Consider the following 12,818-nt stretch of genomic DNA (forward strand, 5'->3'; position numbering starts at 1 on the left):
TAAAATGCAAAGCTTATTTTTATTTAAAGGTCCACATGCAAATATGTACTCTCAATCATTAATTTTAAAGAATTTACAATCTCTTTAATTTTTGTGAAAAAACTCAAATAAGCTTTGTATTGAGTGATGAATGAGTATTAGTTATAACTCTTAGGGGTGCATTTGATTGGTATGAAAATTGGAAATGGAATGGAATGGAAATAAGTAAGGTAAGGGAAAGGAATCATTTAACAGTTACTTTTTTATTTGTTTGGTCTAAACATGAAAGAGAATCAATTAAACGTAATAATCTTTATTTTTGTTTGAGGAGGGTAAGAGTGTTACCTTTACTTTTAGAGAGGTAACAAATGGGTGGAAAACTAGAAACCATTACACTTAATTGTTACCCGAGTCTTCTAACCAAACACTTGATAACGATAATGGTTTAATTGAATATGTTTCCAACTCTAAAGTCTAAACATGTCCTTACCAAACATGATGCAATAAGGGTCGTGATTCCCCTGATTTTGACCAGGTACACTTGGTCATGATTATTGGACAATGATACACATACATTTAATGTATGTGATCCCAACATACATTACCAATTAGAAATTGACAACTCATCATTAGCTAAAAAATGAGAGGGGAAATTAGGAGGGAAAATTTTTTGGTTTTTGGCGCCATTTATCATAAGAAGGTGGGACAAATTTCATTGGCGCCAAATAATCTTTCTTGTTACTAAAAAAATATATTAGGTTACTAAAATATACAATTTTGTTACTGAGAAAATAACATCTTACTCAACGTCATTAATGAAGAGAGATGTTTATTATAAAAATCGAATAATACTTTATTTGATGATATTTTACAAAATACAAATCAAAAAATTATTATAAAAAAACCAATTGAATTATTTTTTAAAGATCTTTTTATAGACATCCATATCGATATATACATTTTTAAAAAATTTATGAAGTTGGACAATTTTAACCTTACTATGTTTGTTAACTTTTTTAAAGAAGTGTTAGTAATTTGTCCTTATTGTTACTACAAAAATTTCAAACATACCAAAAAAAATACAGATTAAATTTTTATTACATATAGGGAACTATATAAAATTAAATAGGTGTTAGCTACAATTATACAATTATCAAGTGTTGTAGGGATTAATTCATACATTGGAGGGTTTTATTCATTTTTTGAGGGTTTTTAATCAAATAATTGAGAATTAACATGAAATCACAAAAGCTAAGCTTACACACAAATTTTTATCACTTATTGCTAAATACTCCCGTGTGTTTATAACTTATCTTTTTTATTTGCGTTACTAAATAAGTTGGTTTAATTTTTTTATTTGATTTTTATCATATTTGTGTATACTAGTTTACTCATATTACGAGTATGTTTCAAAAAAAAAAAAAAAAAAAAAAAAAAAAACTCACCTTAAATATGTAGAAAAAGACTAGTTCGCTTATAGTATCAATGAATACAAAGTGTTAATAAAAACAAATAGTGTTAGATACAAAGTCTTAATAAAATAAATACAAAGTGTTATATATTAAAAAAAGGATTTTATTTTTTTTAAAAAAGGATAATTATATGCTTATAAACATAAAAATTGGAACATTATTGAGGCCTTTGAGAGATACAATTTAAATGTAGTAGATTTTTATAGATTTGAAGATTTAAATAAAATAATTAAGAGTTTAAATCGAATCATGATTGATTACACACAATATAATTATTGTCATTTATTGTTAAATATCCCATGTGTTTACGACATATTTTTTTAACAATAAGTTATTACTTTTTGTTTTTTTCTAAAAAAAAGTTGTTACTGAAAAAAAAGTGTCATATATGAATAAAAATATATATTTTTGAATACTATATTTTCATTTTTTGTGAACATATAATTATGTGATTAAGGAAACTATACTAAAAAAACCATTGTGATTAAGGATGATGAGATACAAACCCGACCTTTTTTCCTCAAAACATAAATTTATTTTAAACAAATACAATTATACATGATCAACGCCATTTTAAAATTATAAATACCTTTTTTTGTAACCTTTGGTAGTTATAATTACCAAAAAATAATTACACAAGATCATTGTAAAAGGTAACAACAAAAAAATAAAATAAAAGGGAGAAACATCGCTTTTAAATAATCACGTAACTCGGAATCGATATGTGCTTACCAAATAAACGTTTCTATGTTACTAACAATCGTACTCGTATGAATTGTTTTTTAGATTTGTGTGTACCAAATATAGTTTCTTGAGTTACTAAAAAAATTTCTAATAACATTGATCGAATATTTTGGGGGTTTTCCGTCATTGTCTTTCAAGCATTGTTGTTGTGGCCTTCAAATCTCGTAATTTTTTATTATTCAATATGGTCTTGGTTACTTGTGTGCCTTTAACAATGATAGTATTTCAACAAAAAAAAAAAAAAAAAAAATCCAAATCCATTTGAATTCAATGAGACCAAAGATATTCTGTCCCTGAATTGAAATCGGTGTTAAACTCTAGCAATGGATTTCCTATCTGCATTTTAGCATAATCATCATATAAATCGCCAAAATAAAGTTATTAATTAATTGCATAATTAAATTGTTATTCATTCATTATTACTTACAGCAACTCCCTTCAAATTTGACTCAATGCTTGATTTTAGTACAAGGTTAGCAAGTTGTGGAACCTAGTGTCTTGTTTTTAAACAGGGGAAACAAACTTTCAACATATTAATTACGAATAAGTGTTATGGTGGTCGGGTTTGTGCGTGGTTGGTAATTGGTGGCTGTTTGGGGTTGAGCATGAGAATGTAGTCAGGTAGTTTTCGGTGTAGCTAGGTAGTTTCCCGGCGTGGGTAGCGGTTTTCGGTGGTTATTAGTTGGTTTTCCGGCGCGTCAAATTAAACGACGGTGGAGGCCAGAGGGAGAACGGTCGGGATGGGGGGTCTGGTGCCGGTCGCTTTCAACGGTGAAGAGAGACGGTTGGCGGTCTGGGGGTTGGGCTGGGTCTGGGCTTCGTGGTGGCGGAAAGGGACGGTGGTGGCTGGGAGGTTTCTTTGGTTTTTTTTTTTTTTTTTCATTTTTTCACTTTTTTTTTTCAAAAAAAAAAAAAATAATAATTATATGGGGTTTGGAAATGACAAATAATTTGAAATTCAAACCTCTAAATTTTCATTTAAAATTTGAATGAAAATTGAAAATTAATGGATTTTGGGCCCCTTTAAAAGAACCAATGAAATGCCGCCATGTCACAATGTATGTGGGAGCCACATACATTCAATGTATGTGTAGCTTTGTACCATGATTATTATTGGTTAAGAAACATAAGAAAAGGGGAGTACAAGTTATGACCCCAAGGATGCTCTTGCACACTCCTCCATACCTCATACGATTTCCCACATAAATGTAAAGTGACATTACATGGAAGGTACCATTAAAGCTTAAATGCAAACACCTCACTTTTTTAACCTAGTTGGCTAATTTTTACTAGCCAACCCAAAACTACAAGTTACCCTTTGTATATAAAGCCAAAGCCATGACATACAACTCTATTGGGCGTTTGACAGTTTGACTAGACAAATTAATTCTATAATATGATATTAAATTTTATACTACATTACACAAGAAACGACCAACATTTTGTAACGCCAAAAAACATCCCAAAACTAGCAAATAGTTGATTGCATAGTCTATGCACACTGGCCACCACTGCATCATGCATACACTTAATGTGGGATTGACCAGTCCTTCAGAGCTGCATTTTCTTCGTTGCATGCATACCTCAAATTTAATGCTAATTTTTTCACAAAAACATGAATTTTGAAACTAAAAATAAACATAAAAAATCAAAATAAAAAATGGAAATTTAATGCTAACTGCACAAAATCAAACATCTTTTAATGGGTTTACTGCTGTCCAATTACCAAGGACAATTTCTTCTCTATAATATTTCGAATTACTTAATTTTCTCTTTATTTTTATCTTATAATGGTAAGGGTAGAAAGAGAGCATTAAATGTGAAAGCTACATGTCCTAAGAGATTTTTGTTTTGAACTGGGGAAAGATTTAACAATTCAATGGTGTAACTTAATAAGCTGATAAAAAAAGTTTAATTTTTACCCCTTTGTCAATTGATTTAGCTATTCTCTTTGGCCGAAAAGGAATATCAATCTTAACCGTATTTATAAATTCAAACTTTACAAAAGTTGAACACCAATTTCTAAAAAAACGGAGGGAGTAATTTTTATTGTAACACGCATGGATCAAAATGATAGGCCAAAGTGTCTTGAACGCCGCAAAAAATTAAATTCATTAGTAGCATAGTACACATCTAAGTAATTAACAATAACTTAATTAAAATTAAAAACTAGCTACTTTTGCTGCATAACTTAATGTATAATATGGGTGTTATCTCCACTAAATATTGAATGGATACCATAACAAAGTGGAAAAGCAACATCCAATTAGTGGGAGTAGGCAGTTATCCAACCATTGACAATAAGCTCAAGATGTTAGTGATCATCCTCTGTATCCTGCTTGCATTGCCAGAAAATTTCTTGACCAATTTCTTGCAACTAAAATTTGACTGAATTTCGCAATTAAATAAATTAATAAAATGCAGCTCTGGTGTAATAAATATTACAAAAAATTCCTTTTTTCCCTGGATTTCTACACAACTGACCCGCCTTAATTTATCAAACACCCTTCCTCTTTTTAACCTGTTGTTAGAAAGAAACAACCGAGGATGAGATGGATTAAATTAAACAAGTTGCCTATATTACAGTTCACACAAAAGACCAGTTCACAAAAGTGAAGGCAAGACAGTGGACTGTAGTCTCGTCTGCAGCAAAGACTTTCCATGCAATTGCTTGTTCATAAGAAACATTACGGCCCATGGTTGACATGCAAACTCCACCAGGTAAGCAAGCATAACCCTGAAAGAAACGGAATTTTAAGAATCCATACATGGCATGAGAAATACATCAACAATCAATAGCAGTTCATTAGTATACCAATTGCATTATCTTTGGAAAGTCGGAGCATAATGATTTCCGGCCTGATTCATCAAATATTTTATCTAGGGTAACATCTTGTAGTGCAACCAAAGTTGTTTCCAGCATATCAAGCCCTGCTTGGTTTGCGAAGATGAGAACTGGGAGGGACTGCAAAGCAGAGGAACAACGGGATTACTGGTGGTTGACAGAATTGTTTTAACAAAATCAAACTATTATGTAAAACCCCTGATTATACAGTTAATTTAGGCTTCATAAGAGTTTACAATGGCAATTTGTTTTTCTAATTGAATCAATTGCCATAATGGTCAATCCATTCAGCGATGAAAAGGGATGCCACAAAAGGAGCTGGATTAAAACAATGCAATAACAATATGATTAAATAAAAAACTTCGTATGTATTATCCAATTGCATTGTCACCATACCTTCAACGAGCAGCACACGATAGCATCCTGGTGATGCCAAAGATGCTTCAACACTGTGTCATCACCAGCAGACGAAGTCCTAAGCAATTCTGTTCCCATATGATAACTGCAGAGAAGAGAAGACCGCCATTTGATGATATTTATTTTTCTTTTACTCGTATGTATATACAAATGCCTTAAAGACCTTCCCCACTAGCACAGGATGCAAAAATTGACATACCTGTAACTTTGACAAATCCAATGAGCCAAAGTAAGTGCCTCTGGAGAGCCTGGAGATAATTTCGGACCCACTGTCGGATTTGCTCCTGAAGGAGATATTGCCATGGCAACCCTTTGCACGGAAGATATAACAGTACGAACATATTGGCGAGCCATTGTAGCAACATTTTCTTGGAGGCTTATCTCAAATGGGAATTGGAAGGCAATGGTCAACACAGAACGAGTGCTGCCAGAAGAAGTTGCATCAGCAGCTCCATTGTTGGTTGATGGACCCACTTCGAGACTTGAAGTAAGGTCAAGCGTCCGATTTGTTGCAGTTTCCTAGATGTCATATAGAGAAACAGAAATTCAGTTTCCTAGATGTTATAGAGAAACAGAAATTCCATGATTATTTCATGAGGGTACATTCAAATTGCATCTGGGAAAGGTGAAAATTGAGGTCACATTATATTTCTGGATATGCAAGCTAGCCCTCATTAAAAAAATGAGGGGAAGGGGTACTTGAAACAGTTTTCAAATACCAAATTTGAAACATTGGCCATGACGAGCATATAAGATGTCCTCTATAGTTCTCAAATAGATAGTAAATAGTTCAGCCAGCATTAACTTTATCAATTGAGGGTATGAAGATAATTGATAGATGTAAGTTATAAAATGCCAAGTTCCATAGGACATTTAAATACAAGCTGTAGAATTAGCCTCAACCAAGTTAAGTGTTCCTTCAGAAGGGAGTGTTGGGTAAAAGAGAAGAGAAGAGCATAATGTCTATCTTGCATGATAACCCTAAATAACAACATAGGACTTAGCTGAATCAATAGTGTTAAAGAAAGTTTATTTCAGCAAGCACTGCAAAGTGTGGCAATGTCCAGTGCAGTAAGACATAATTCACTTACTGGTTTTGAATCCAACGGAATAATACGGAATCCAGAAGGAAGCAAGGGAGCATCATCTGGAAACATTTCATCAATTGGCGCAAAAACAAGTTCAGAACAAGCTCCAACTGCATTCTCATCTATTCCACTGCATATCTGCTACCAAAAAAAATCAATTAGTTCCAGAATCTGAGCAAAATGATGGAGGTTAAAGCACTTATACATCACATAAGACCGTAACGGCAGTACAGAGAGCAATACAATGGAGCAAAAGTAACAAACTAGGCAAAGGACTTCATAAATAAACAATCAGGATACCACAGAATAAAGTTCAGGATTAGGAAATTGTGTCAAATTAAACACCAGAAAAAAGTCCTATCTTCAAAAATTGCTCTAAGATACTGAAGATAAATTATAGCGGTGTTGAAAAGCTTGAATCAATCGGTAACAAATTGATAGATATTAAATAGGAGAATGATTTTCCAAGCAATTGAACTTCTCAAAGCTTCCAATTACTTCGACATACCAAGTACTTCGACCTTACTAGAGTATTGAAAGTCACGAGTGACTGAGATTCTAAACAATACCTGTAACAGATGGATGTCTCTGGAGATATAAGCATCTTCTGGAGTAAGAGAATGACCTTCCAACCGAATAACCTCCAGCATCTGCCATGCAGACAACAGATAGAATGAATTATAGAAAATAATTTGGATAAATGAGAAGGACAATCAACTGCTGACACATTCACCACTCACTAGTCACTACAGTAAAATGCATCAACTAAAAGATTTTTAAGTATTATTCATGAGCAAGAATGGCTGACATGATAGAATAGTCCAACTCTCAAAATTAAAATCAACATACTTCTTCATTCTCAATTGTGTGTCCAAGAGGCATGATAATTTGACTTCCAGTAAACCTTGTGGCCCTCATCCCAGGAAAAGCATAGGCATTTGACTTCAAAGCTGCTGCAGAATACGCATCAACACTAAAATCAGCCCACTCTGACCGATGCTCTCTCAAAAATCGAACCAGCACTGCAGGAGGCACATTCTGCAAAGACATGTTCATAACATGAAAACCCACAACTCCTAAACCAGAAACAGTAACAGATCATTGGCTAAAATGCTCAAAACAAAATTGGCATTCCCACTGCCCATGTTTCACTTTAAAGTCAAGAAGCTACCATAGATCAAACTAATTCATAGAACTAGCATATAATAATACAACTGAGCTAGACATATATTGCATTTATATAGCTTTTCTGAAGGAGCTTTGGCATTTTGTGAAACACAGATTCAAATATGACTTCCACTAGACAAAGGGTTTGTAGGAAGAAAAGTAATAGTGGGAATTTAACCATGGTACGATAAATCTTTATCTACACGAGAAACAGTGTAATTCCAGAGTAAAAGGGGCAGAAGTGTGCAAACTGCAAAGTCATTAACATGGCAGAATTCAAGTTATTAGATGATCAGGATATTGTTACCTGGAGTAGCATAGATGCCTTTGCACATAGGACACCACCAACCATAGGAAGTGAGCTTGCAGCATTCAAAGTGGCCATAAAAGTCTTGGCAGAATTACAGGCAATTATGACATCTTCAGCACCATCACAAGTCAGCAATGTCCAACCATCATCAGGGAACCCATTGATAGCATCATTAAAACCTCTGGAGCAAACCAATAAACACAAGTTTTAAAATTTTAAAAAAATAGAAAAAAAAAAACTGATCCCAGATATAAGAAACAGCAGAAGCAAAGCAGCTATGTGTCATACATGTGTCCATCACTTTCACTTGCGCAATTGCAAAGAACCAAGTTCTACACATATAACAGCCACCGCAAAGGCAATATGCTTTGCAAAAGAAGACAACATATCTTAGTGCTAGAGATGTACCTGCTCAATCTCTGACTAAAAGTCCGTAAAACAGCTGGTTGCCTACCCAAACTATATACCACCTCCCCACTTGTCTCTTGTGCAATTTGTCGGATGTAGCGTAAAGCCTTTGTCAAGAGGGAAAAAACTAGTCAGAATAGGTCACAGCATGATACACTAAATTATTGCTTATTGATCTCATTTGATGCCATTAGTAGAAACATGTCACTGGTACCTTTCCTCTCCATCAAGATCAAAAAGTACCGTACTAATATAAAAATAAATTATAAATTAACTTACTGCTATAGTCATTTTCTGGGCCACAACTTTTGATGATTGATATAATGGCCGCAGCACCTCTGGTACACTCCATGCCTACAAATATGATAGATAAGCTTTTTTCACCAAAGCACTAGAAAACAACTTAGCCGTTGAATGGCACACAAATGACACAACATACCTCAAGATTAAGGTGGTCTACTATATGGATGATTGAACCACCACCGTCGCATGGCCTAATAAGATAGCCACTAGGAAGCATATCAGCTCTTATAAATTGAGGAGCAGCAGTATTTGGTCCAGAACCCGATAGAGATCTCTCACAAACCTTAATGCATTACAAGGAAACAGCATCAGCTAAGGTCCTCCTGGTTAAGAATAATACACTACAAAGTACATAAACCCATGATGACTGCACCTCACTTCAGCCCACATATTAAACAATGAATTTGAGTGGTCAATAATTACTAGCAAGCAGAAGACAATATATAGTGAGTACTGCAGAATAACCCAGGCATATCCCTTTGCCTTGTTACACACCACTAAAACATATTCTTACCCAGTACTCACATATAACATTTGAGATGTCCATATGTGTAGTTACCTTTCCTAATATTAGTAATGGTTTATGATTGGACTTCCCGGTATTGGGAACAATGTTAAAATATCCTAGCTATTCAAGTCATATCATAACTATGAGGAGTTGGGACAGTGTGAAATGTGCAACTGTTCTAATAAAAAGAAATATAAAACAGCAATCACAAATGGCACAAAAAGGTACAGCCTAGGATGTACATACCACGACACTGCCATTTTCTAAAGTTGTGGTATACCGCAGAGTCCAAAAATCACGTGCAGGAGCCAAAGTAGTTGGGGCATATATCTGAAATAACCAAGTTTAGCAACCCATGAGGAAAAACAAATCTAAAAGCAGACAGATTTATAGTCTGAACACATTTTTTATCAAACCTGTGTATATATAAGTTCAATTGTTCCTCCATTTCCAGCAGGAAACATAGTGAATACTTCAAGGCTCCGGCAGTCCCGGAACCATGATGGACGATCTTTCAGGATCTCTGCAATCTGGAAAACAGTTTAAACATTAGAATAATCTTAATTATGTTGCTAACACCCTGCGAATGAACAGGGTAATGTAAAAAAATATCAAATGTGTTTTATCAACTTACCTTAGTGGGCTCTAAACTAACAAGACCGCAGGCTCGAGCTGCCACTCCACTACAACGATGTGAAATGGCAAAGATCCCAACCGAATCCGGACCAGGCTGCAATAGTTAGCAAGCAAATTGCTTAGATTACAATGTATAAATGGTAGAAGATTATGGGCTAAGTCATCAATTTAATTCCTAATTTACAATTAATCTAGTCAGATAAGAATTTCAGACCTTCATCCCAGGCATCTGAACCCAATCAACAGCAGTCCCAGTTGCCTTAGAAAGGAACTCTGCCAATGTCTCCTCCGCAATAGACAGGAGTCTGTCAACAAACACAAAAAGGGAACATGTATTATAATAATGAAACATTACACTCATTAAGGCATAAAATTGGATCAAAATGCCCTTAAATCCTTACCCAGCAGGGTTATTGGTGTCTCTAAGATTATGCTGAGGAGTGGTGACCACAGACTCACAGCTTCCATCAGTGGTCGCAGTTGGTGCCTGAAAAAAGTATCATTGAATACATCAAATTCTGCTAAAAAAATCATTGACCGCGTTAAAAAATAACAAATTCCATCTGAAATAACCCTGCACCCTGAAATTACCAAACATAACTAGCATAATTGAACCACTACTGAATTAATATTTTATCCCAGAAGCGCGATAAGACTGTGTTTGGAAAATGGCACTATATAGGAACAATTAACCATAACCCCACATTGGATGTCTAGAAGTACAATAGATACATTGAAAGCAAGTAACAAATTTAGATAAGATTTTATTAGCAATTTTGAGTCTATTTTTTATTTTGAACATATTTTTCCTTAAAAATAAAAGGTTTAAAAACACAAAAAAAAAATGTTCTACATTCAAACATAATTCCAAATTAAAATTAGAACAAATATATCAAATTTAACCAATAGAATTAATGCAAAACAGAAATCTCGCCCACTTCAATTTTTTTAAATAGATAGAATCATAGAAGTATATTTCTAGTCAAAATTCCAACCATAAATAAGCTTTATTATCCAGATCAATTACAAAAAATATGTACAATAATGATAACAAGATCTAAATTACAGCATTTATTTTACAGCCAATTAATTAAAAGTGGAATACATAAAAATAAGTAAAAGAAAAGAACATACAGTATGTAGTTGTTGGCGCATAAACCCATTTTCACACACCAACTGAGAAACCTGCTTCTGCAACCGATCATTCTCTTCCATCAACAATTTATTCATAGCTGATAACTTCCTGTTCACCGTCTGTAACCTCGACGACTCTTTCCTCTGTTTCTCCCTACATCTATTCGCCACGAAAACAAAAACAAAATTTGTTCTTCATAAATGATTTCATCTTTCAATTCAGAAGAAAAAAAAAACCCGATAACAAAACAACGAAACCATATAAAGAAAAAGCAATCAGGCAATTGATCGAGATTACCTTCGATTCTGAAACCAAACTTTGATCTGTTTAGGCTCGATGTTGGACAGGATAGGACACTCCCGAATCAGCTGTTGACGCCGTAACGAGCTGGGTTTTGGACACTCGGCGTAAACTCTCTCTAAAGCGTCTACTTGCTCAGCTGTGTATCTGACATACTTTCCGGCATCAGCCGATGAAGCAGCTGCTGCTGCCGCCGCCGCCATGTGTTTGCTCATTCCGCTACTTCCTCCACTTCCACTGCTGCTCTCTCGGTGCGCAACCATCGCCATTTTCTCTCTCCTCTCTCTTCTTCGTTCTTCCTTCCTTCCTTTTTCTTGCTCAATTTCAGAGAGAGGGGAGACCAACAACCACAAAACTTATATCTGACCTAAGAATCAGTACTTGTTCTTACGTAATTTGATAAAATGTAGTATTATTTTAGTACAAACACGGGTTTAACTAGATCACAGTACAAGATTACTGTTCCCCTGTTCGTGATCTACAAATAAAAAATAAAAATTAGTGAAAATTATAGCAATAATTTAGAAGAAAAAATGGTTGTTTAAAATGGAATTTAGTTTTGATTTCTGGGGTATGTGTAAAATAGAGTCTGGGTTGAAGAAGATGAAGAGGCATTTAGTGAAGAGGGGAAGAGAGAGAAAGAAGAACCCTAAAAGAGGAGAGAGAAAGAACATCCATGGAAGTAAGAAAATGAAGAAGAGTGATGAGTCATATCTGGAAAAGGAAAGGGGAAAGAGGAAGAAGGGAGGAGAGAGAAAGAAGAGAGAGAAAGGGAGTGAGTGGGAGGGAACAGTGACAGAGTGAGTGGGTAGGAGAGAGAGAGGGGGAGGGTGAAAAAGGAGGAGAGAGAAATGAAAAAAATGGTGTTTGTTGTTGTTTTTTTAATAATTTAATCAAAAATGTAAAATTGGGGTGTTCATATTTCATGTCATTAGGCTCGTATCTCGATGAAGCCTGGGCCCCTTGCCTTTCCGTTTCATTCCTTTTTCGGTTTTTTTATTCCTTCTTATAAACTTTGTTCTTTCTCATGTGATTTTGTTACCATTACACCCACTGTTTCGTTTCTACTCCTTTCCTTCTTATTTTTACTGGTCACGTTTTTCTTATTGCCATGTTTGGTAGTTAGCTTATTTGGGGTATATTAGCTTATTTGACCAACTTTAGCTGATTGACTAGTCAAACAAGTTAATACAAGTGTTTGGTACTAAGCTTATTGAAAGAGCTTATTCCACTAAATAATCTCTTTTTGAAAAGCTCATTTTAGAAGCTTTTTCAATTAGCTTATTCATTAATTATTGTGAAATTACACTTATAACCTCATTTAATTTAAAATCCTATCTAAACTACCTACCCCACAATTAGCTTATTGGTCATTTCACATACTCAATCACCTTTAAGCTATCAGCTATTTACCAAACACTTTTATATAATCAGTTAATACAATAAGTTAGTCAAATCAGTTAATAAAATCAGCTAGTCAAAATCAGCTAACTCAATCAGTTTCAG

At 34.3% G+C, this 12,818-nt stretch overlaps 1 protein-coding gene across 1 annotated transcript; it reads right to left on the reverse strand.

The window, feature by feature from the left end:
• Positions 1-4,588: 4,588 nt before the first annotated feature.
• Positions 4,589-12,005, reverse strand: LOC110737279 (homeobox-leucine zipper protein REVOLUTA-like). The gene is made up of 18 exons (XM_021917625.1): positions 11,310-12,005; positions 11,012-11,171; positions 10,279-10,364; positions 10,092-10,182; positions 9,876-9,971; positions 9,658-9,771; positions 9,488-9,571; positions 8,870-9,016; positions 8,710-8,784; positions 8,431-8,537; positions 8,020-8,203; positions 7,395-7,583; positions 7,115-7,195; positions 6,549-6,683; positions 5,657-5,976; positions 5,437-5,542; positions 5,011-5,160; positions 4,589-4,932 (listed from the first exon to the last, which is right to left on the reverse strand). The coding sequence occupies exons 1-18, from the start codon at positions 11,579-11,581 to the stop codon at positions 4,783-4,785; spliced, it is 2,547 nt and encodes an 848-aa protein (XP_021773317.1). The 5' UTR covers positions 11,582-12,005; the 3' UTR covers positions 4,589-4,782.
• Positions 12,006-12,818: the final 813 nt, after the last annotated feature.

This window comes from Chenopodium quinoa, unplaced genomic scaffold (assembly GCF_001683475.1).
Source record: "Chenopodium quinoa cultivar QQ74 unplaced genomic scaffold, ASM168347v1, whole genome shotgun sequence".
NCBI classification, from domain to species: Eukaryota; Viridiplantae; Streptophyta; class Magnoliopsida; order Caryophyllales; family Amaranthaceae; genus Chenopodium; species Chenopodium quinoa.